Genomic DNA, 19,030 nt, shown 5'->3' on the forward strand with positions numbered 1-19,030 from the left:
TAGGCGCGAGGAATACTCAAGTTTCGATAGACGCCTAACTTACGTACCAGGCACGATCTCGAAAGCAAAAGTTGAAGGGCAACTCACCGTTTCCGCATTGAAATCTTCACTTCTTGGGCCAAACAACAAAGAGAGCTCCCAGTATGCCTGCAACCGCCTCTAGAAAGGGCAAATCCCGCGCACAAGATACCTCTGATGACAAGCCTGAGGCTGCTTTGCCTTTGGGCAAACAGTTGGCTCATACCGGTATGTCTCTTCGTCTTTGTTCTTTTTTTGAGTCCTGATCACTAAAATATGTGTATGTGATAGACAAGAAGGTCAGGGACAAGGCAGTAACAAGTCTGGTCAATTTCTTGTCTCAAGGAGGAGACACTGAAGGATCCTCGAGCTCCTATGTTAACTTGGAGGATAAGGAGATGGCCAAACTTTGGAAAGGATTATTCTACTGTTTGTTCTCGACCATTTACGTATTGGACCGCCTTCATACTGACATTTGAATCACAGGTTTCTGGATGTCTGACAAGCCCCTTGTTCAACAAGGTCTAGCAGCCGAGCTTGCAGAACTTCTACTCAAAATCAATCCTCGTACCAACTCTCCCGGTGATAAGTTCAAAGCTAGCCTGGCGTTTTTGGAAGGTTTCTGGGATTCAATCGTTAGAGAGTGGGCGGGTATTGACAGATTAAGGTAAGAAAATAGTCTACAAGTTGGTAAGTCCAGGAATGCTGACTAAAAGCGGACAGAATGGACAAGTACTACTTGCTCATGAGAAGATATGTCAATGCTACTTTCAGATTATTGGCTCGGGAAAAATGGGAGAAGGAAGCTATTGAGGCTGTTAACAGTATACTGATGAAGGAAGGTGGTGCCATGACGTGAGTATTCACAAGGCCTTAACTGTCAATCACTGCTGACAGTGTATATAGCTGGGAAGACAGGAGGGTGCCTACATCCATTTCCACGCATTTGTCTGATATCTATCTTGATGAGCTCAACAAGGTTTTGGGCTTGCCCGAGGTTGACTTCCAAGTATGTTCTTTGTTTCTCGACCTTCTTCCAGATGCTTATCTATCATTTCGTAGCCTGCATGCCCCATCGCTGCCGTTCTCCAACCTCACATTACCCTACTTGCTCGCACTCCCCTTTCCACAATTCACACCCGCATCATGTCATCAGTCTTCACCCCTCTCCTTAATTCTCTCGCTCTCGCTTCTTCCTCTCCCGACCAATATGATGAGCGTCCCGCGAAACGATCAAAGAAAAGTATAGACGATGAGCCGATGTACGCCCACATTGTCATGCACTCTTGTGCTGGCGAAGGAGGGAAGCAGGGGAGGAACTCGGCGGAGCAGCTGAGAAACGCTGTTTTGAAAGCAATGTTCAATGCAGCTGCCAACCCCAAATCGACCGAGCCCAATAGAAGAAAGATTTACAAGGTCTGGAGAGAGGAGGGCGGCGACGATGATGACGAAGATGATGAGTAGAGTCTGTGATACTTTGTTCACCAATGCACACTTTGACAGTTACGGATGCATAGAGTTGTGACGGTTACATGATTGTCGTTCTCATTCTTCTCCTTTTGCTCATAATATATCGCCTTCTCAACTAAATCTTCACACTTAGAGACCAGGGGCAACACCTCGCTCCTTTGATATCCTAGCAACGTATGATCGAGAGACCTGGTCGAAAGCGGCCATGTAGAGGGTCATACATTGAGAGAGACAAGACTGTGATAAAATCACAAGTCAGCGAATACAAACTGCGGTTCGTACACGAAGAAAGCACACCTCTTGGGAAGAGCTAAGGGAAGTGGAAGGCTTGGTGACACACTTGGCGAAGCACTAATCCAGAGACGTAATCAGCCATAATGTCTTCAAAGCTCAGAAGGTATAACATACGTTCTCGTTGATTTTGTTGATGAGCTGCTGAGCGTTGGCAATGGCAAGCTAATGTCCCTCATCAGTATATACTTTAATGACGCAGTTGGTCCAATCTCGTCATTCCACAGCTCCGGAAGATCAACAATTCACCTCTTGTTGGATAGATTGCTTCATTTGCTCTTTCCGGGCAGTCATGTCGTCTACGGTACCTCGGTAATCAGTTTATACTTCCCAATTGGCCGCCGACGCTACGAGTGCCGTTCGAATACGTACTAGAAGGAGAGCCGGCGCCGGAACCGAAGAAAGAGGACATTTTGTACTGTTGGTGATTGTTTCAGTGAGGTAATGGGTGCAGAAAGTAGGGTTGATTTGGAAGTACACTTGAAAAACAAATTGGGTGCAGGAAAAAACGAAAGGAACGATGAGCGTCGAAGGTCTTGGAGTTAACGATCCGACGGAACCAAAATTTCAGCGAGGAACGACTGGGCAGCAGCCAGAAAACCTTCCACAAGTCCTCATTTACCTCATTGTTTACCTTTCAAAACTTGTGACATTTTCTCGTCCCGCCTAGAACAAATCAGGAAGCAAAAAGGACCACAATGCCACCCAAAGGCTCAATTTTCCGAGGCCCGAATGCCCAGCATTTCCAACTTGTTCACCGTTCGCAACAGGATCCGCTCATCAATGACCCTGAAGCGAGCCAGCGGGTCTTAAAGCCTATGGGCAGAGGCAATGACAGTCGAAAGGTTGGTATAACATATGGTTTGATGCTATGTATTATGGCTAATCGCTGCCATGGTAGACCGAAATCTCTCTTGCCGAACTCGAAGCGACTATTGATAAATCCAAAATTCGAGCCAACGAAGGTGAAGCGGCACTCTACGGTATCACATACGACGACTCTGCGTACGATTATATGCAGCATCTCAAGCCTGTTGGTGGCCCTGGCGGTGCCGTTGAAAGTTTCTTGATCGCTGCGCCTAGCGGAGGTTCAGGTGTTGCGTCCGGTATGAAGGGTGGTAAGGGCAAGTTCAAGGCCCGGGCGGATGATGAAATGTTCCAATTGCCGGACAGTGTCTTACCTAGCCGACAGGAAATTAGTGTTCAAGAGGCAAGGGCGAGGAATGAAGCTATCCCATTGGAACTACAAGGTCTTCAGCCAGACATGGACCCGCATCTTAGGCAAGTGCTTGAGGCGCTTGAGGACGATGCGTTTGTGGACGACGAAGATGATGATGAGGGATGGTTCAACCAGCTTGTGAAGGGCGGTGAACGAAATGAGCACGAGGAAGTACCCTGGGAGTTTGCGGAATGGGGTGTAGACGACAGCGGAAAACCCGTCCAGCGTCAAGCAGAGCAGGATGGGGAAAGGGAAGAGACTTGGGAAGATAGGTTCAAGGCGTTCAAGCGAGAGCAGGCCAGAGTCCCCGAGGAGCCGTCCGAATTCGATCCTGAAGAAATGTCCGAGATGGCGGACACTGTGGGCAGCCTTACTAGCAACTTGGCAGACATGATGGTGCGTGGAGGGAAGAAGAGGCATGGGAAGAGAGGGCCCAGTGATGCATCTGGAATGAGTATGAGCAGCTCAAGCATGTTCAGAAACCAGGGTTTGCGAGATTTAGATGATCGATTTGACAAGGTGAGTCAATAAATGCGACTGCACGATCGAGTTACTGATCATGGCATCTGCTAGATTGAACGAGATTACGAGTACGACGATGACGAGGAAGAGGAAGAATATGAAGATTGGTCCGATGACGATGGCACTGCTTCCATTGCTGCCAGTAACTTCTCAGTTTCTTCACGATTCTCCCTCGCCTCCCACGCTTCTCGCGCCAGTACTGCTGTACCTCCCGAGCTCTCCCGGGAAGACTTTAACTCCATCATGGATGACTTCCTTGAAAATTATGAGGTCGTAGGTCGACGTTTACGACCTGCTCTCGGTGGTACAACAATGAGTGGACCTGAGAAGCTGAAAGTTTTGAGGTCAGCTATTGAGGGCGAGGGAGACTTCAAGGACGACAACAGGAAGAGGATCAAAGAGATTGAGAAGGAGGAGATGGGTAAAGGAAGGACCAAGTTAAGAGAGGAAAAAGTCAAGATCGTAGGGGAAGAGGAACAGAAGTGGGATGTAGAGACTATCCTCAGTGAGTTCGTTCACTGCATACGCGCAGATAATGTCTGACGGTAAGTAGCTACCCGAACAAATACCGAAAACCACCCGGCTTTGATCCGAGACCCTACACGTAAAATCAGAACAGTACCCCCACCTCCCGCTCCGCCAGTGCAGCGAGAGGAAGAAAGCGAAGATGACTCTGGATCTGAGACTGAGCGAGAAGGCGGGCCTAGAGTCACCGTTGCTCGAACAAAGGGCGAGTCTGCAGAGGAGAGAAAGGCGAGGAAGGCAGCTGTCAAGGCTGAGCGATCTGTAGGTCGAAAGCAAAACCAAAGACGCGTCGAATGTGCTAATGTTTTTGAAAAAGGCGCGTCGAGCTGAGAAAAAGTCGCATAAGGAGACGTTCTCTACTGAAAGGAAACGACAGCTCAAGAGTCACAACAAGATGGTAGGAGACGGGCGTGCGGCGGATGTGCCAGCTGGACGTGAAGGGGTTTTCGCTCTAAGATGATCATATGAACCCTTTTTTTCTTAATATATCAGTGTATGCATGTATAGAGCAATGCGCGTCGTGTTGCTACCGAGTATGCATTGATCGCTTCCTTCGGCGTTAACGCGAACACCTATCGGGGATTAGAAGTCACAGTGAGACGCGGCCATAATAATGAATGCCACGAGAGATATCACCGGAATTCGCCGGTGGGCCAGGGAGCTGAGGGATGGTGGGAGTAAAAGTGGATTGTATGGAAGAGAGTGTACGACTTGCCACTTGAAATCCTCCTTCTCCATACTCATATAAAATCACAGCAAGAGTCGCCGGCACTCCGACATCCTTGCACTCCCAACGACGCACACCCACAAAAAAAACAAGTAGCAAATCTTATTCAAAATGGTGAGTTGCGTACCCGAGTACGGTCGCGTGGAGGCATGCGGCAGTGGTGGCGAGCCGTGGTAGTGTTGAGAGGGACGGGATCGTGTAGGCAGAGAGTTAGGGATCAGGAGAGAGCGTACGGAACGCAATGGGAGAAAGAAACAAGGAGGAAGCTATGCTGGTACTGGAAAAATTGGCGGAACGCTGGTCGAAAGATTTTATGGTGGTTGAGGATTGTGGGAGCGCGCAGTCAGTGGATGGGAAAGTTTCCTTCGAGATGGCTGCTGGCAAACCTATCTATTTGTCCAAGGGTCCAAACCCTCTTGCTATGATTCTCTACCATCTTTCCACCTGCAGGTCGAACCGTCCGCCACTGTCCACCAGGGGCCTCGCCGAATATTCAAAAATGCACTACATTCCAATATACTAACTATTTGCTCTCAGGTTCTTGCCATCGACCTCATCAACCGACCTGCCTCTGTCCAGGCTCGTACCCACAAGCTCAAGAAGATCGTCCCTGAGCCCAACTCTTTCTTCATGGACGTCAAGTGCCCTGGGTGCTTTGCCATCACGTGAGTGGATGTTGAACATGTGTGGCGTGATTGGACGGATGCTGACGACTGTTTCTTTCCCGCTCCTCGTTCTTTTTGACACTTCTCATTCCTCTTTGAACTATTTGGATACACCTAACAGCACTGTCTTCTCCCACGCCTCTACCGTCGTTCAGTGCCAAGGATGCGCCACCGCTCTTTGCCAACCCACCGGTGGTAAGGCCAAGTTGACTGAAGGTGAGTGTTGTTATTATTACATTGCCGTATCCGTATCTAACCATTCATATCAGGCTGCTCTTTCCGCCGAAAGAACTAAATCAAACCAAATGAGAGTGTGTGGAGGATGTGCGGAGGTTGGATTTGGATTTGATTCGGTTTTAGCATGCCTTTCTTCATGTCATCTTATTTCATCGCACATGGGATAAAAAGAAAACATGGGATAATCATCATTTGGGATCTCTCTGTGACTGGGATATGGTTGCAGTTTCGCAGCGTGGTGGTGCTGATGATACGGCGCCTCGGATACTGCAAGATGCTTTTCATCACCCTTTTATTTGGCTATTCGATACTTGGCAATACGATGGGACAGCTGGATCGACTTCATCGGACAACGGACTCGGTGGCACTCGTATGGCATGATCAAGAACAATGTCTGTCTGAACATTTCTGTCGAGAGTTGCTGTCCAAAAATCCAGGCTTGTCATCTAAATTGGTTACCGGTTAAAAGTATTTGTGTTTTATTTACTGACCTTTTAGTTGCTAAGACGCATTGGCGCGCATTGTCCTCGAAGACAGATACGTACAAGTACAAACTACAGCCATACATACACCGAAGTACAGGTATCGTCTTGTTACCGTTCAATACCAAGGCTTCTCAGCCAATACACCTAGCATTGCGCTTCCGACATAGATGCGTACATGTCACTTCTATTACCGTGATACAGGCTACAGAACTGTGGAATATTAGAACTACTTTCTTCCGACGTCCTTGCTCCTTGCTACAACAAAAAAAAAAGAATCACTCTGGGTACTTCTAAATTCAGCTTTGACAGCTGCTTTTTGGGGGGGTGGGGTAATGACAAGTCTTTTGACTGCTTGTTTATTCTCTTCCGCTATCCTACGCCTCAATGGTTCTTGTCGTGGATACTCATAAATCCAAACCTCTCCACATCGAAACCGAGAACGGCAGACCTCCTGCCTCTCTTCCTATCTTCGTGCGTCTCGCGAGATTCGGTATCATGACTCTCGATTGAAGCCTGTTCTTCTGGTGAAGGGGGAGCGGCAGCCTCAGCTCCAACTCCAGCTACAGCCTCTGCCTCAGGCTCAACCTCAGGTCGGGAAGCTCCTTCTGCGACGGGTGACAATGGGGCTCCGGCCATTTCTTCCTCTCCCTCTTCGACCTCTGCAGCTGCAGCTGCATCTTGAGCCTCTTCCTCTTCGTCCTCGTCGGCAATCTGCTCGAGCTCGTCCTCGGTAGGCAACTTGTCTGCCAACCTCGGGGGCGGAGAAGGCCGTCTTCTCGGGGTCGCATCCCCATCCCCATCCATTGCTGCATCACCATCGCCCATGCCCATGTCCGTTTCCATCGCTGAATTATGCAGCATGGCATGTGCGGCGTGTACGTGCCGCGGCGAGTGCGGCCTTCTGGGTACAGGAGCGCGCACGCGCATAGGGGGCAAACCTGCATCGTCGATAGTGGTTGCAGGAGGAGAACCGGGGATGCTCTTGAGTGCAAACTCGGACTCTTCTCTGACTGGGGCGAGGTGAAGGGAGCCGTTGAGGGAGCCATTGAGACTGTGGGTGGAACCGCTGTTGGATGTACCAGTGAGAGAATGGCGGCCGAGGGGGGCAGAGTCGGATACGATCGAGGGGGAAGCAGAGGTGGATGCTGTAGTGGCTGTGGAAGCTGTGGAATTTTGAGAAGATTGGGATCCAGAGCGACGACGTTTGACTGAGCGCCAGAGGGCTTTTGCGCCTGATTTGGCTAGCTGTCCGACATCAATGACATCGTTGTTGCTAACACCAAAAAAAAAAGGAAAACGGATGTGTCAGCTAATACAATTTTTGCGCAACGCATAAGCGCCCGACGAGTACTCACCCTTGCTTCTCTTCAAACTGCTTGCAATAATTGTCCCAATCTTCATCACTCATCACGACTCTCTGCACTCCTCCCTTGTGTCCCTGACCCTGCATACCAATGAGGTTTCGACGGGAAGCTACACCCAACGAGATGGAGTTTCGTCTTCGGAACTCGGGAGGCACGGCAGGAAGAGGTGCAAAATGGATCTTTGCGTGGGACGCTCGTCGCGAGGGATGAAAGCCGGCGGGTGAGGATGGCGCAGTGTAGTTGTGGCCGGACTGCTTGGCAGGGTGGGAGTGCAGCGAGTTGTGTGAAGAGGCCGGCGAAGAGGAGAAATCGGGCGGAGAAGGGAAGCCGCCGTCACCGCTGCCGCTGCCTTCGCCACTGCCGCTGGCATGGGAGAACACGGAGGTGAGTGAGGAGACGGGGGAGTGGCTGCCGGTGAAGGACGATGCGGAGAGGGAGCGTTGGGAGGCCGTGTCTGGCGCCGTGCTGCTGCTGGGCCCTCGGGGGCGGTTTGGGCCGTTGAGGAGGATGGAGGCGGATGGTTTCTGCTGGGAGAGGGAGGGATTCGGGGGGATCAGCAGCGAGGGCGGGTTCTCCTGCGACATTGTGGCGGGGACGCTGAAGAAATGCAGAATCACAATCCACGAATAATATTGTGGCGAAATCGCTCCGGTAATATGCGTCCGCGTCCACAACAAAAAGCCGGCAACCACGGCAACGTATTCCCCATCCTGAACATCGGTCGGATACAATACATCCCATTTACGTCCCGTCTCTTACTATGCATACAGCCGCTAATGAATCACCAGGGAACAACAAGGTCTATGCACAGAACTCATACCAGCATTACGAGCCGGAAAATCGTATAAATATCAATAAATAGCAAGGCCGTCAAATTTCGTATGTCGTGAAACTTTGTGAATAAGATGCTGTAATACGGATTAGGGAATAGGGATTACGGGAGGGGACGACTGCGCCGAACGGCCACGCAAAAATGCTTCGGCGACTGTCCCGTGGTGGCAAAAATAAGTCTATCTGGGGAGAAACACGCAACGGACCGAGGAGCGACGATCACCGACCAGACCACTGGAAGCAGAGGGGGGATTTTACAACTGTTGAACTGCATAGATCACAATCAGCCGGCTATCCAGAGTACGTGCATGTAAACGACCCAGGCTGCGGAAGAGCATGCGCTTACTTTGGTGGATAAGGAATTGTTTTTCGTCCTTGTTTACATAATAAACTGGTTAGCGCATGCATTTATGCATTCCACGTGGGCTTCAAGTCAAACTCACATTGAATTGCTCATCTGCATCGACAAAACACGACCATGTCAGCGTGTGGTAATCCCATACTGACTGACGTATGCACTCACCATCCTTGTCATTATGAAATTCTCTTAAAAATACTAGCAGCTTCTCCTTGTTTCGACGCAAGATACTGGCAATCTGCGGAGGCTTGTTCGGGTTGGCCACGAATACCTTTTACCTCGTGGCTCAGCTTATGACCATTCCCATAACAAAAACAAATGCCCCGCATTGCATCCAGCTTAGCCCCAAGGGAGAAAAACCCACCTTGAAAACATGAAACGCCTCAAATTGAATATTCCTGCTTTTATCTCGCAAAAAATTCATCATCATCTTCAGATTGGCTTCCGAAGCGATATATCGCGTCATGATATTGTAATTGGCCCGATCAAGAAGAATCTCGCCCAGGAGCTTGAGTGACTGTCGTTTAGTCACGTAGTTGGACGAAAGGATGAGAGTGTTGTACATGTTGAAAAACTGTTGCACTCGTCAGGTACACATTTCTGTCTACATAGCCATAGGCTTACTCGATCATAATTGGCCTCGATATATTGCGCAACCATGGGTTTGTGTCGTGTGAGTGTTTCCTATTGACGTCGTGAATAAACATGGGTCTTGAACCACTACCTCCCGGACACACACACACACACACACACACCTTCATGTTAGCCAACGCATCGCAAGAGATGCCAAATGAAGTGTTCTCGATATAGCTAGGGAATGTATAGAACCTACATCCCATCAGCTTGACTCTTTTTATGTCATGTACTTATCATTACTTACTGATCGGAATACAACAAGATTCTCGCCAACGGCTCATACCGCAACATTTCTTTCAGAATCATCCCGGTATTGAGCGCGATATCTTGGTTGGCATACCTAGTACCCATGAACCCAATTAGCACGCCATCCTTTTTCTTCTTCTCAACCAGGCTGCCAGCCGCATCACTACGGCCACCCTGAAAAGAGGTCTGTGCGTTGTGTGTACGATCCCCACCACCGTCATAGCCAACCCCCCCTTCGCTCTACTCTCATGTATGTAAAAACGTCGTTATACGCACCCCTTGAGTGTGTTGAAGATGATGTCGGGACGGGTAGCGATCGTGTCCACAGTGGGTGAACGACTGCCCAGTTGACGACGGAGCAGGACGCCGTAAATGTTGCAAACGTCCTTCCTAGCCTGTGGACACGTCAGCAATACAACTTGCAAAAACCATTCCCCGCATATCCGTATGAAAGAGTCGTGGGGTAGTATGCACACCCGAGTAAAAGTACAAAGCACGCGGATCATAATAGGAATGACATACCTCAAAATCAAACTTGCCCAAATGGACGACCATTGAACTAAGAAGATCCTGGGCATACACCTCGTTTGCCACTTGCGCAACGGCATCCGGGTTTGGCTCAGTGTCACCTTCGCCAGAAAGAAGAATCTTGACGATAGACAGTTGGCGAGAAATATCTTCATTAATCTGTGTTGGTAATATTGTCAGTCGGTATTCGCGAGTGGGCCGCAGCTTGATTGTATGGAAGCAAGTAGCTATACGGCCTCACGTAAAGACGCAAAGGCATCCGAATGCAATTTGCTGCCAATTTCCAAGCACCTCACCTTTCTGCTTGCCTCTCCAGCCGGGGCATTATCTAGACGTGTTATGTTGTCCTTCAGGCTCTTGACTGTGTCCGCGGGCGTCCGTGTCTTTTGTCGATTGAAAAAGTTCATCGTTGGTTTGGTTCGGTATGGGTAGAAGCTGTGTGTTTGTATACCTGTATTCCGGGAGGATACAGATTAACCAAGAGTATATTTTGTGCCGTATACCGACTTTACAGTACTTGCGACAATAACAACAGTCGCCCGAGGTCAAAGCGTTACGTAAACATAATCCAACTGCGATGACACCACCCCGACGGCGGGGAACCTTGCGGGGAACGAATGTGCAAGTCCCACAATCTTACAACTCCATCTCATCTCGAGCCACAATTCGTCAACCATGGACAGCTCACCAACGTACGTACAGGCCATGGAGCTACATGGCTACATAGATGCTGATGGTTCGCAGTGCACTCTTTGAGAATTATGATGAAGACCTCAAGCAACTCTTCGGCAGCTTGAAGAGCAAGCTCGATGGCGAGGCGAAGTCTCTCACTGGAGGTAAGCACTTTGACCGTCGCTCTGTCGATTTATCTCACTGTTTTCACATAGAGCAAAGGAAGGCGGCGCTGAAAAGGGTGTCTGAAGAGATTGACGAGGCAGAAGAGATTGTGAGTTTGTGCTCTTAGCCTGCTATGACATGGGGGGTTATATCTCATGGGACGTGTAGGTTGCTCAAATGGAGGTAGAACTCCCATCCATGCCTACATCCATCCGTCAAACATACCAAGGTCGTCTTGCAGCCTCCAAGCAGAGCCTTGACAAAATCAGAAAAACTCTTGTAAGTTTAACCCGCCGTGTTGGTTGTAAATTACCCCACCTTATCTGAAAGCGCTACCTTAGAAAGACCTCCGTCTCCAATCCCAACGATCTGATCTCCTCTCCGGACCTGGGTTCCCCCACGGAGACGACCCATACACCGACGATCCGGAACCTTACTCTACCCGATCCCGTCTACTAGCTGGCACGCAGACTCTTGAAGATGGCACCACCAGGCTCGATAATGCGCACAGGATTGCACTGGAGACTGAAGGTGTTGGATCTGAAATTCTTCGAAATTTGAGAGGGCAGAGAGATCAATTGGAGAACACTAGGGATACTGCAAGTCGCCATGTTAACGCATCCAAACGCCTTCCACTAACGCCTTGTAGCTTGTCCAAGCGGACTCTTCTATTGATCGAGCAGCGGGTACACTTAAGAAGATGATCTTCAAGTAGGTTTACCTTTGTAAACAGGTTTATTTTCGCTCATTTAAACTGATTTATACCATAGAATGTACCAACAAAAATTCCTCTCGGCAGGTATCATCGTCGTCCTTGTCCTGCTCATCCTCCTCGTTCTCTACTCCAAGTTCTTTGGATAAACAATTTCCGCCCCTTTTGGGACAATTTTGACCATCCCACTTTGGCGCTTGGTGCGGTTTGCAGAGGAAAGGTTTCCTCAAGCACAAGGCTGTGTTGTACGCTGCCCACAAGACACTGTTTAGACTTTTTGGCTGTAATATGTAATGGGATCATGATAATGTCTAGATCCGCCTGAAAGGGATGTGTAGGAGTATTAATAAGAAGGCCAGCTGTCTTGAGAATGGGTCATGAAAAAGCACTTGCTTTGTATATTAACCCTTTGTCTAGGAATGACCTATATCCTGATTGAGACAGGTTGATATAAGACGCTTCTGCTTTTTTTTTACCCTTCTTCACTAATAATAGACAGCAGAAAGAATAGCAAAAAAAGATGGATCGGTTTGACCACTTTCTAATTCGCTCCTATCTTCGTAACTGTCTCATGGCATATAGATCTCTTATCCACCAGTTTGAGCGCAACTGGGCAAAGGTCATAACCCGAAAGGAAGCGGCTCTGGCGGTGGTATGGACTCAATGTAAGACCTAGTCACTGTATTGTACAATTAAAACAACGTCACGCATAGGCACTGACATGCTACTTTTTCTTTCTTGTGCATACCCTGCTATTGTAATTGCTAAAAATGCTGGAAGAAAGCGTTCCAAAGAGATGGAAAATTGTCCTATGTCTAAGTAAAGATACCCAAAACCACGGCCGAATCTATGACGATACTTTTGTATAGAAGGAAATTGAGACAGGAAAGGCGGGGTAATAAGAAACAAAAGTGCAAAATATTAATGATTTGTATGTCTACTGATTATTACAAGATTAATGACCACTCCTGGAGGTCAAATCTTTTGGGTTGAAATAGCATTCAAGACTGCGGCAACCGTTAGTCAATTATGACGACAAATCGAACGACGACCGACTTACATTACCTTCTTCGTCGTTCTCCCTTCTTTACTGCTCATGGTCTACAGCGCATGCGGTGAACCCTCAAATGCAAACTGTGGACTCTTCGTCTTGTCATTCACCCTGATCACCTTGTCAGTCATGCTCGGTCCTGGCCCTTAGGTAGAAAGGCTTACTCGATGATGACCCTTCCAACCTCTTTTTCCTGCGGTGGTTCATATCCAAAGCTCATTGGATCTGCTCTTCTCGCATCCCGCGGTAATCTCTCCAAAATTCTGACCGTCGTCGTCTCCCCGACCGCTCTTAATGGCGGGACACCCCAAAGCTCCAGCTCTCTTGCATCAAAATGTAACCACGTCGGCAAGCTACCGCCACCTTCAACCTCTGCACGGTAAGTTGATGGAGGGTTGGATGACCAGGTGGCGGCTGAAAGAGATACGGTCGGAGGCGGGTGAATGGCCGGATGCATGGAGAATGTTTCATTGGATGTGGCGTAAACTCGTCCGTCGTTTGCCCCTGTACTGACTCCAGCGTTGCTGCCCGGCACTAATCGAGCCGATCCTTGGGAACCGGAGCTAGCAGTGTTGGTACGACGATGGCGGATAAAGGAGCTTGCTTGAGGTAGGGATGGGGAGAGAGGGTTCTCGCGGAAGGGCACAGCACGAATGGTAGACGCTCGAGCGGTAGATTCTGAAGGGACATTAGAGCTTCGTTGGGATGTGTAGCCTTTACCGTCTTCCAGTTCTGCTCCCAGTCCTTCGATGTGAGGTTGGGGAGAGCCAAAGTAGATGACAGAATTGGGGTAACCGAGACCAGTGTTGGTGGCAATCATAGAACGACGAGACGCCTCCTCTGCATCATCAAACATCCCGCTCGTGGCTTGGCTATCACGAGTAGCTCGATCAGTGGTAAGGATGCGAGGACTGTCCTGGCGGTTGTCGAAGCTCGTTCGATGAGCTGTGGACACGACAGCCGGCTCTTCGCTTTCAGCCTCTGTATCACTTGACTTGAATCCGGTACTCTCCCCAATTCGACTCAGTGTGCTCCTACCAAATCCCAAAGAACCCGAGCCAGAGTGCATCTGTGACTGAGTGTGAAAGACTGAACCAGTACCCATCATCGAGTTTTCATCAAAGCCGGAGCTGGCGCCAAAGTTGGAACCGCTCTGGAAAGAGTCTCGAATGCCGTCATAAGAAGAATTAAATTCGCTAAATGAATCGTGAGAACTGGCATCATCACCCGTCAAGCGAGCGAGCATAGCAGGAGATTGGTGGCGGGGATACTTGGGAGTGAAGTCGGCTCGAGGACGGGGAATACTGTCGGCTGTTGGCATTCTAACATTGCCTCCCACCGCACCCAAGGATGCTCTCTCGACATCTTCACCTTGTGATCCAAATACTCTTGACCCTTCGCCTGTACCTTCACCGGAAGACCACTGGAAAGTTGACTTGCTCTGCCAACTTGCTCTTGAGCTTTTAGACATCATAGACCTGGTGTCAGAGCTCATGTCTGCCCTTGACTCATCAATAGGATCTTCCGTGGCAATGACGTCTGGGTAGCCAACAAAGTCCTGAGAGAAATCGGGGTTCTGGGCCAGGTGCTCTTCATCATTCTCATCCCAATGGATGATACCCTTCATTCCGTCCATACGGTGAGGCTTCTCGACAGCAGTGGCATTGCTGCTGAGCGAGGCCGGGCTTCTATTAGTGACGGCCGTAGTGTCAGAATAGCCGATAGTGCTGACAGGGGCACCTTGAGTATGAGCAAGACCGTAGCTTCTACGGAAGGGGTCGCCCAAGTCAGGAGCCGATGCACGAGGCCCTTTCTCATCTTCCTCCTCGTTCTTATTACTTCGACGACGGCGACAACAAAAGAACAAGAGAAGCGCAAGAATGATGAGCAACCCCAGGATACCAAAAACGACACCGAGGGCAATTTTACCGCCTGTGGAGAGACCGCCGTGATGAGAAGGAGTGTTCGAGCCGGTGGAAGTAGGGACAGCGGCCGTACCGGTGGATTCGGACGTGTCGGAGATACCAGTAATGTTGACATTGAGGGTTGTTGTAGCCGCAAGATTGCCAACTACGGCCTCAAAGACTACTGACACTTGATTGTACTTTGGACTGGTGGGCGCGGTGCCTTCCAGGGTCAAATTTTCAGTGTGAAAAGTCAACCAGCTGGCAGCGTCCGTAGGCGTGACGGTGGCATTGATGTCAGCTGAACTGTTTGTACGGTACGGCGAAATATCGAAAGAAAATCCTTTTGAAGGCGAAATGGTGCTATTCGGAAGGTTGTACGTGGAAAAGAAGTAAGGTGCGATATCCATGGAGATCCAAGCTATCACTGAGAGGGTGTTGGACGAGTTGCTTGACGCGATGTTCAGGGGAATCGAGAGAGGCGAGGTTGTACCATTTTGATAAGAGTCGGGGACAATACCAGACAACACATTGGTGTCGCTATATAGTTATTAGACGCGTACAGAATGATTATAAGATACTCACCTGTTAAACGTTAGCCAATCGTATTCATCACTGGCCATCGTGATATTCAATTCATCTTTAGTAGCCGTCTCGTTTCCAACCAAAATTCCGCCCAGGTCCAGCGCATAATCCACCTTGCCCTTGGCGATAGTCTGCACGGCGGTAAAGTTATAGTCCTTTGCGAGCTCAATGGATTCGCCTTGTCCAACTTCGATTATGAAACTTGTCTGGGCGCCAGTATAGCCCCAAAAATCTGTACCAGTCGCGACGACAGTGTAGGTTCCTTCACCGGGAGCAACACCTGTGAATGTAAATGTCTCGTTATCAAATTGAAGCCATGAAGGAAGGCCGGCAGTGCCTCGGACATGGGCGCCATTGTAGAGCCTGCCGTTGTTGTTGTTATCGTTGGACAGTCTAAATGTATCGGGTTGAAAACCCAAAGAAAAAGACCACCAAGGGGGAATAGACACACCAGTACCCTCCGGAAGAATGGTTGCGGATGAAATATCGTGTAAATTTGGTTGTCTGATTTGGGTGTAGAATGACTGGTGGACCCCAGGAACAGAGTAATTTGTCACAAGAAGCGTGAAATTTGATCGCGTCGATCCGGATGAATCTGTTGCAGTGACGGTGATAACTCCTTGTCCCTGATCACTTGAGGCAGGCGTACCATAAAAAGAAAGAGTAGGAGTGTCCCAGCTAAGCCATGAGGGGAGCGTAGAAGTCGTGTACGAAATGGAGGAAGTTGAGTTGAAGGTACCTGGTAAGAGGTCGAATGTGAATTCTGAGCCGACTCGCGCAACAGGAGGCAGTTGATCTTGTAGAGGATACACCAGACCGGGCGCAGCCCAGGTGGTCGAGAGAAGGGAAAGGGCGAGAGCCGCAAAGAACATGTCGCTGACAGAGGATTTGTCGGAGTTGAGATATGGGTACGACGCGCTACTGAGAATGGGCGATGCTCTGTCAAAGAGCCAGCAGCTGCTGAAGACTACGCCAGGTCTTCGAGACCGAGGTGGTGGCGGGTGACTGGGGAGGCGGCGGTGAGGAAAGAAAGGAAAGTATAATGTTGAGCTGTGGTAAGGAAGAAAAGAGGCGAAAAGAGTGACGCGTAGAAAGGGCACAGCGAGCAGCGTGACACGGCGGCCCTCGTCGGCCAACCACAGAAGGTGACTCGTGCATCAAAGCAGACGCGTAAATGCTCCGAAGACCAGTGCCTGGCATTGATCTGGGTGGTTTGTGTAATTACGTAAATATCAGGCACGTTGACGCGTCGCGGTTGTGGATGCAGCAGTGGAGAACTCAACCGCAACGACAGGTAGACCGGGCAAAGCGCAATCAAAGCTCATCGCTCAATGGAAATGACAAGAACACCAACAAACAAGTAGGGCTGACAACCAAGTGAGAAGTCAAGAGAAAGGGAGGAAAGGCTGGAAAATTTAACGATCTCACGTCAATCTCAACGACTATCATCGGATTGCATTCAATAAATTGCGCGAAGGTAGCAGCCTGACAACACGATGGTACAGATACATGATGCTTGACTTGGGTTTGCTGATATTGATAATGATATAGTCACTAGATCCAGAACCAGTTGGATTCCAAACTGTGACCCTGTTAATCAACTCAGGCTTGTGGAACCAAATGAAATGTAGAAGCGACTTACTGATCTGTACCATCGAACGTGTTGACCGAATAATATTGCCTGACGCTCAGTACATTGTCAGGATTCTCAGTGATGTATATGCGGGTTGGGCTATGCTCAATCTTCTTCATCCTGACTGCCGGACGGCATGCAACATTAAATTGCTGCTAGCGTGGAAGCTTTGCATGTAAGCTTACATCATCCCCCATCGTCGCTAGGAATATCCTCTCTGGCGGCTTTCGCTTCTGTAAGACGTGTCCCCGGACACCTGCATTCCCCAAGATGGTAAGATCTGGGCTTGAGCCACTCCCACTGATAAATTTTCTACGCCGTCACAGCTACGATTTATCGAGGTATAGTCAAATTCACTCGCGAACCTGCACAGGATCCTTATTTAGCAAGCCGTTTTCCAGTGCTTTTGAGACTTTCCGAGCCAAAGCCCACAGCATCGAAATAGCTGTTGTATTCCGAGAAATCCAAATCGTAGATCGTGAAGTCGGCAGATGAAGCCTCACTCGGCGTCTTGCCTGACGCTGGCAGTTATGTTCGACGCTGGCCAGTTGCTGTTATATTTGAAAATAACAATCCAAAGGACCACAAAGAAACCATCGGCCCACCATTCGCTTGCACGTCTGCAACATGGGGCGGTTCGCCGCCAAAAATGCATGATGGCGGATGCAGCGACATAGACGACAGTGGTGGTTGTGGGAGCCGGAACAGCAGTGGCTAATCATACCGATCAGCTTCCGAAGTTGGATGTTCTGACAGCATTGCCCAGCGAGCAATGGTATCAAACTTTATAGTACCAAGCCAGATAACGTTCTCCGTACCTTAAGCTGCAGATCTGTATGTTTTCTACCTTGTTACTGCAGTTAGAACAATAGATGATTAGCGACGCTGACACAGGAGGTCATACGAGATCATCCTTAGTCTTGACTCCACCATCAAATTCCCATATCTCTTCGCAAGTTCCTTTCTAGATTTTGGAGTTAGTCGTCTTTTGAAAGAGATACAAGTCAAATCACCTCAAAATAGGCATCAAGCCTTCACCAAATATCTACCAACGCCAGCTATATCAGAAAGGGAGACCCTTTGGAAACATCACTTCGCAAACACGATTGGTCCACAGCTCAGTGGTAGCACCACCGAGCAGACACTGGCCGTGTCATTAATAATTAAAATATTATGACTCCTTTTATCATTTTAGCCAGATAAGCCGTCCGTTTTTTCAGATCATATCACCCATTTCTTTCTGTCCAGTCCTTACATTGAATGCAAAATGTTGCTAGGCCCAAAACATACAAATTGTCCTTCTTTTGTCGTTGGCGATTACAGTTCTGTTCACACTGCAACTCGGGCGTTTACCAGGACCCAAAGGGTTCGACTGTCTCAATCTGACATCCTTGAGGCTGTATATGCAATTTTATTGGATGCAGAGCACAGTAATGGTGATTACGTAGAGTTTGTTCACAGAACTAACCTCCGGTACTTTTCCCGTCTTCTCAATCTCTCCTTCTCCTCTTATACTCTTCTCTTCTTCTCAACCTCTCCTTCTCCTCCCACTCTTGTTTCCTCTTCTCATTCTCTCTCTCTCGAGTTATGGCAGCCTCAATCCTCTCTCTCTCCCTTTCTTCCCTCTTTGCTAATCTGGCTGCCTTTTCCTCTTCAGTCTCTCTCTTGAAAGCCCGACCTTCTTCGTGATTAACCGATACACCCAACGCTCTCTGCAATCTACTCATTTCAATTTCCTTGGCCGCCGCGAGAGAATGTGTATCCAGTCCTCGGCCCCCAAGCTGCTCAGGCTGAGCCGTCAACTTTTGCCTCAATTTAGAGCATTCCTCTTCGATATCGTCCTCCTCCATGCCCTTTTCTTCCAATTCATCTCGAAGCTCCATGACCTTGACTTCAACACGTCGCTTGCGTTCATGTTCCAAAATACCTTGGTCAGGTGCACGGTGGATAGGCGGTTTGGATACAGATTCGAGCAGCGCGTCATAGCCGGAACCATATGGCTGGCCGCCGGGTGGACCTTCTCGGATACGGAGATGAGCAGTGTTACGGGTGACATAACCGTTTGTACCACTAAAAGGTGTCAGCAATACGCTTCTTTGGATTTGAATACGCCGTACACACCTTCCTCGAGCGGTCGCAAGGCCTACGTTGCCGTACATTGTTTAGTGTTTGCTGTGGGATTGTTG

At 49.1% G+C, this 19,030-nt stretch overlaps 9 protein-coding genes across 9 annotated transcripts; 4 read left to right on the forward strand and 5 right to left on the reverse strand.

The window, feature by feature from the left end:
- Window positions 1-143: 143 nt before the first annotated feature.
- On the forward strand, window positions 144-1,482 carry CNBG2000 (hypothetical protein; the record flags this gene model as incomplete). Its single annotated transcript, XM_769125.1, has 6 exons — window positions 144-246; window positions 310-447; window positions 505-685; window positions 742-873; window positions 925-1,027; window positions 1,081-1,482. The coding sequence occupies 6 exons, from the start codon at window positions 144-146 to the stop codon at window positions 1,480-1,482; spliced, it is 1,059 nt and encodes a 352-aa protein (XP_774218.1).
- Window positions 1,483-1,617: 135 nt separating this feature from the next.
- On the reverse strand, window positions 1,618-2,073 carry CNBG2010 (hypothetical protein; the record flags this gene model as incomplete). Its single annotated transcript, XM_769126.1, has 4 exons — window positions 1,618-1,725; window positions 1,786-1,839; window positions 1,897-1,944; window positions 2,029-2,073. The coding sequence occupies 4 exons, from the start codon at window positions 2,071-2,073 to the stop codon at window positions 1,618-1,620; spliced, it is 255 nt and encodes an 84-aa protein (XP_774219.1).
- A 404-nt stretch (window positions 2,074-2,477) lies between these two features.
- Window positions 2,478-4,505, forward strand: CNBG2020 (hypothetical protein; the record flags this gene model as incomplete). The annotated part of the gene is made up of 5 exons (XM_769127.1): window positions 2,478-2,624; window positions 2,681-3,517; window positions 3,572-4,025; window positions 4,074-4,306; window positions 4,362-4,505. 5 exons carry the CDS (start codon window positions 2,478-2,480, stop codon window positions 4,503-4,505), a joined length of 1,815 nt encoding a protein of 604 aa, XP_774220.1.
- Window positions 4,506-4,883: 378 nt separating this feature from the next.
- CNBG2030 (40S ribosomal protein S27) lies at window positions 4,884-5,732 on the forward strand (the record flags this gene model as incomplete). Its single annotated transcript, XM_769128.1, has 4 exons — window positions 4,884-4,886; window positions 5,310-5,437; window positions 5,559-5,653; window positions 5,707-5,732. The coding sequence occupies 4 exons, from the start codon at window positions 4,884-4,886 to the stop codon at window positions 5,730-5,732; spliced, it is 252 nt and encodes an 83-aa protein (XP_774221.1).
- Window positions 5,733-6,540: 808 nt separating this feature from the next.
- On the reverse strand, window positions 6,541-8,107 carry CNBG2040 (hypothetical protein; the record flags this gene model as incomplete). The annotated part of the gene is made up of 2 exons (XM_769129.1): window positions 6,541-7,432; window positions 7,515-8,107. 2 exons carry the CDS (start codon window positions 8,105-8,107, stop codon window positions 6,541-6,543), a joined length of 1,485 nt encoding a protein of 494 aa, XP_774222.1.
- A 501-nt stretch (window positions 8,108-8,608) lies between these two features.
- CNBG2050 (hypothetical protein) lies at window positions 8,609-10,529 on the reverse strand (the record flags this gene model as incomplete). The annotated part of the gene is made up of 11 exons (XM_769130.1): window positions 8,609-8,622; window positions 8,701-8,728; window positions 8,798-8,811; window positions 8,878-8,983; window positions 9,077-9,286; window positions 9,337-9,396; window positions 9,462-9,540; window positions 9,593-9,688; window positions 9,871-9,989; window positions 10,117-10,281; window positions 10,419-10,529. The coding sequence occupies 11 exons, from the start codon at window positions 10,527-10,529 to the stop codon at window positions 8,609-8,611; spliced, it is 1,002 nt and encodes a 333-aa protein (XP_774223.1).
- Window positions 10,530-10,797: 268 nt separating this feature from the next.
- On the forward strand, window positions 10,798-11,820 carry CNBG2060 (hypothetical protein; the record flags this gene model as incomplete). The annotated part of the gene is made up of 7 exons (XM_769131.1): window positions 10,798-10,814; window positions 10,867-10,958; window positions 11,010-11,068; window positions 11,128-11,238; window positions 11,301-11,570; window positions 11,609-11,670; window positions 11,730-11,820. 7 exons carry the CDS (start codon window positions 10,798-10,800, stop codon window positions 11,818-11,820), a joined length of 702 nt encoding a protein of 233 aa, XP_774224.1.
- A 952-nt stretch (window positions 11,821-12,772) lies between these two features.
- On the reverse strand, window positions 12,773-16,083 carry CNBG2070 (hypothetical protein; the record flags this gene model as incomplete). Its single annotated transcript, XM_769132.1, has 3 exons — window positions 12,773-12,833; window positions 12,887-15,166; window positions 15,212-16,083. 3 exons carry the CDS (start codon window positions 16,081-16,083, stop codon window positions 12,773-12,775), a joined length of 3,213 nt encoding a protein of 1,070 aa, XP_774225.1.
- A 2,251-nt stretch (window positions 16,084-18,334) lies between these two features.
- On the reverse strand, window positions 18,335-19,003 carry CNBG2080 (hypothetical protein; the record flags this gene model as incomplete). Its single annotated transcript, XM_769133.1, has 2 exons — window positions 18,335-18,914; window positions 18,966-19,003. 2 exons carry the CDS (start codon window positions 19,001-19,003, stop codon window positions 18,335-18,337), a joined length of 618 nt encoding a protein of 205 aa, XP_774226.1.
- Between the last annotated feature and the right edge of the window lie 27 nt (window positions 19,004-19,030).

This window comes from Cryptococcus neoformans, chromosome 7, assembly GCF_000149385.1.
Source record: "Cryptococcus neoformans var. neoformans B-3501A chromosome 7, whole genome shotgun sequence".
NCBI lineage: Eukaryota > Fungi > Basidiomycota > Tremellomycetes > Tremellales > Cryptococcaceae > Cryptococcus > Cryptococcus deneoformans.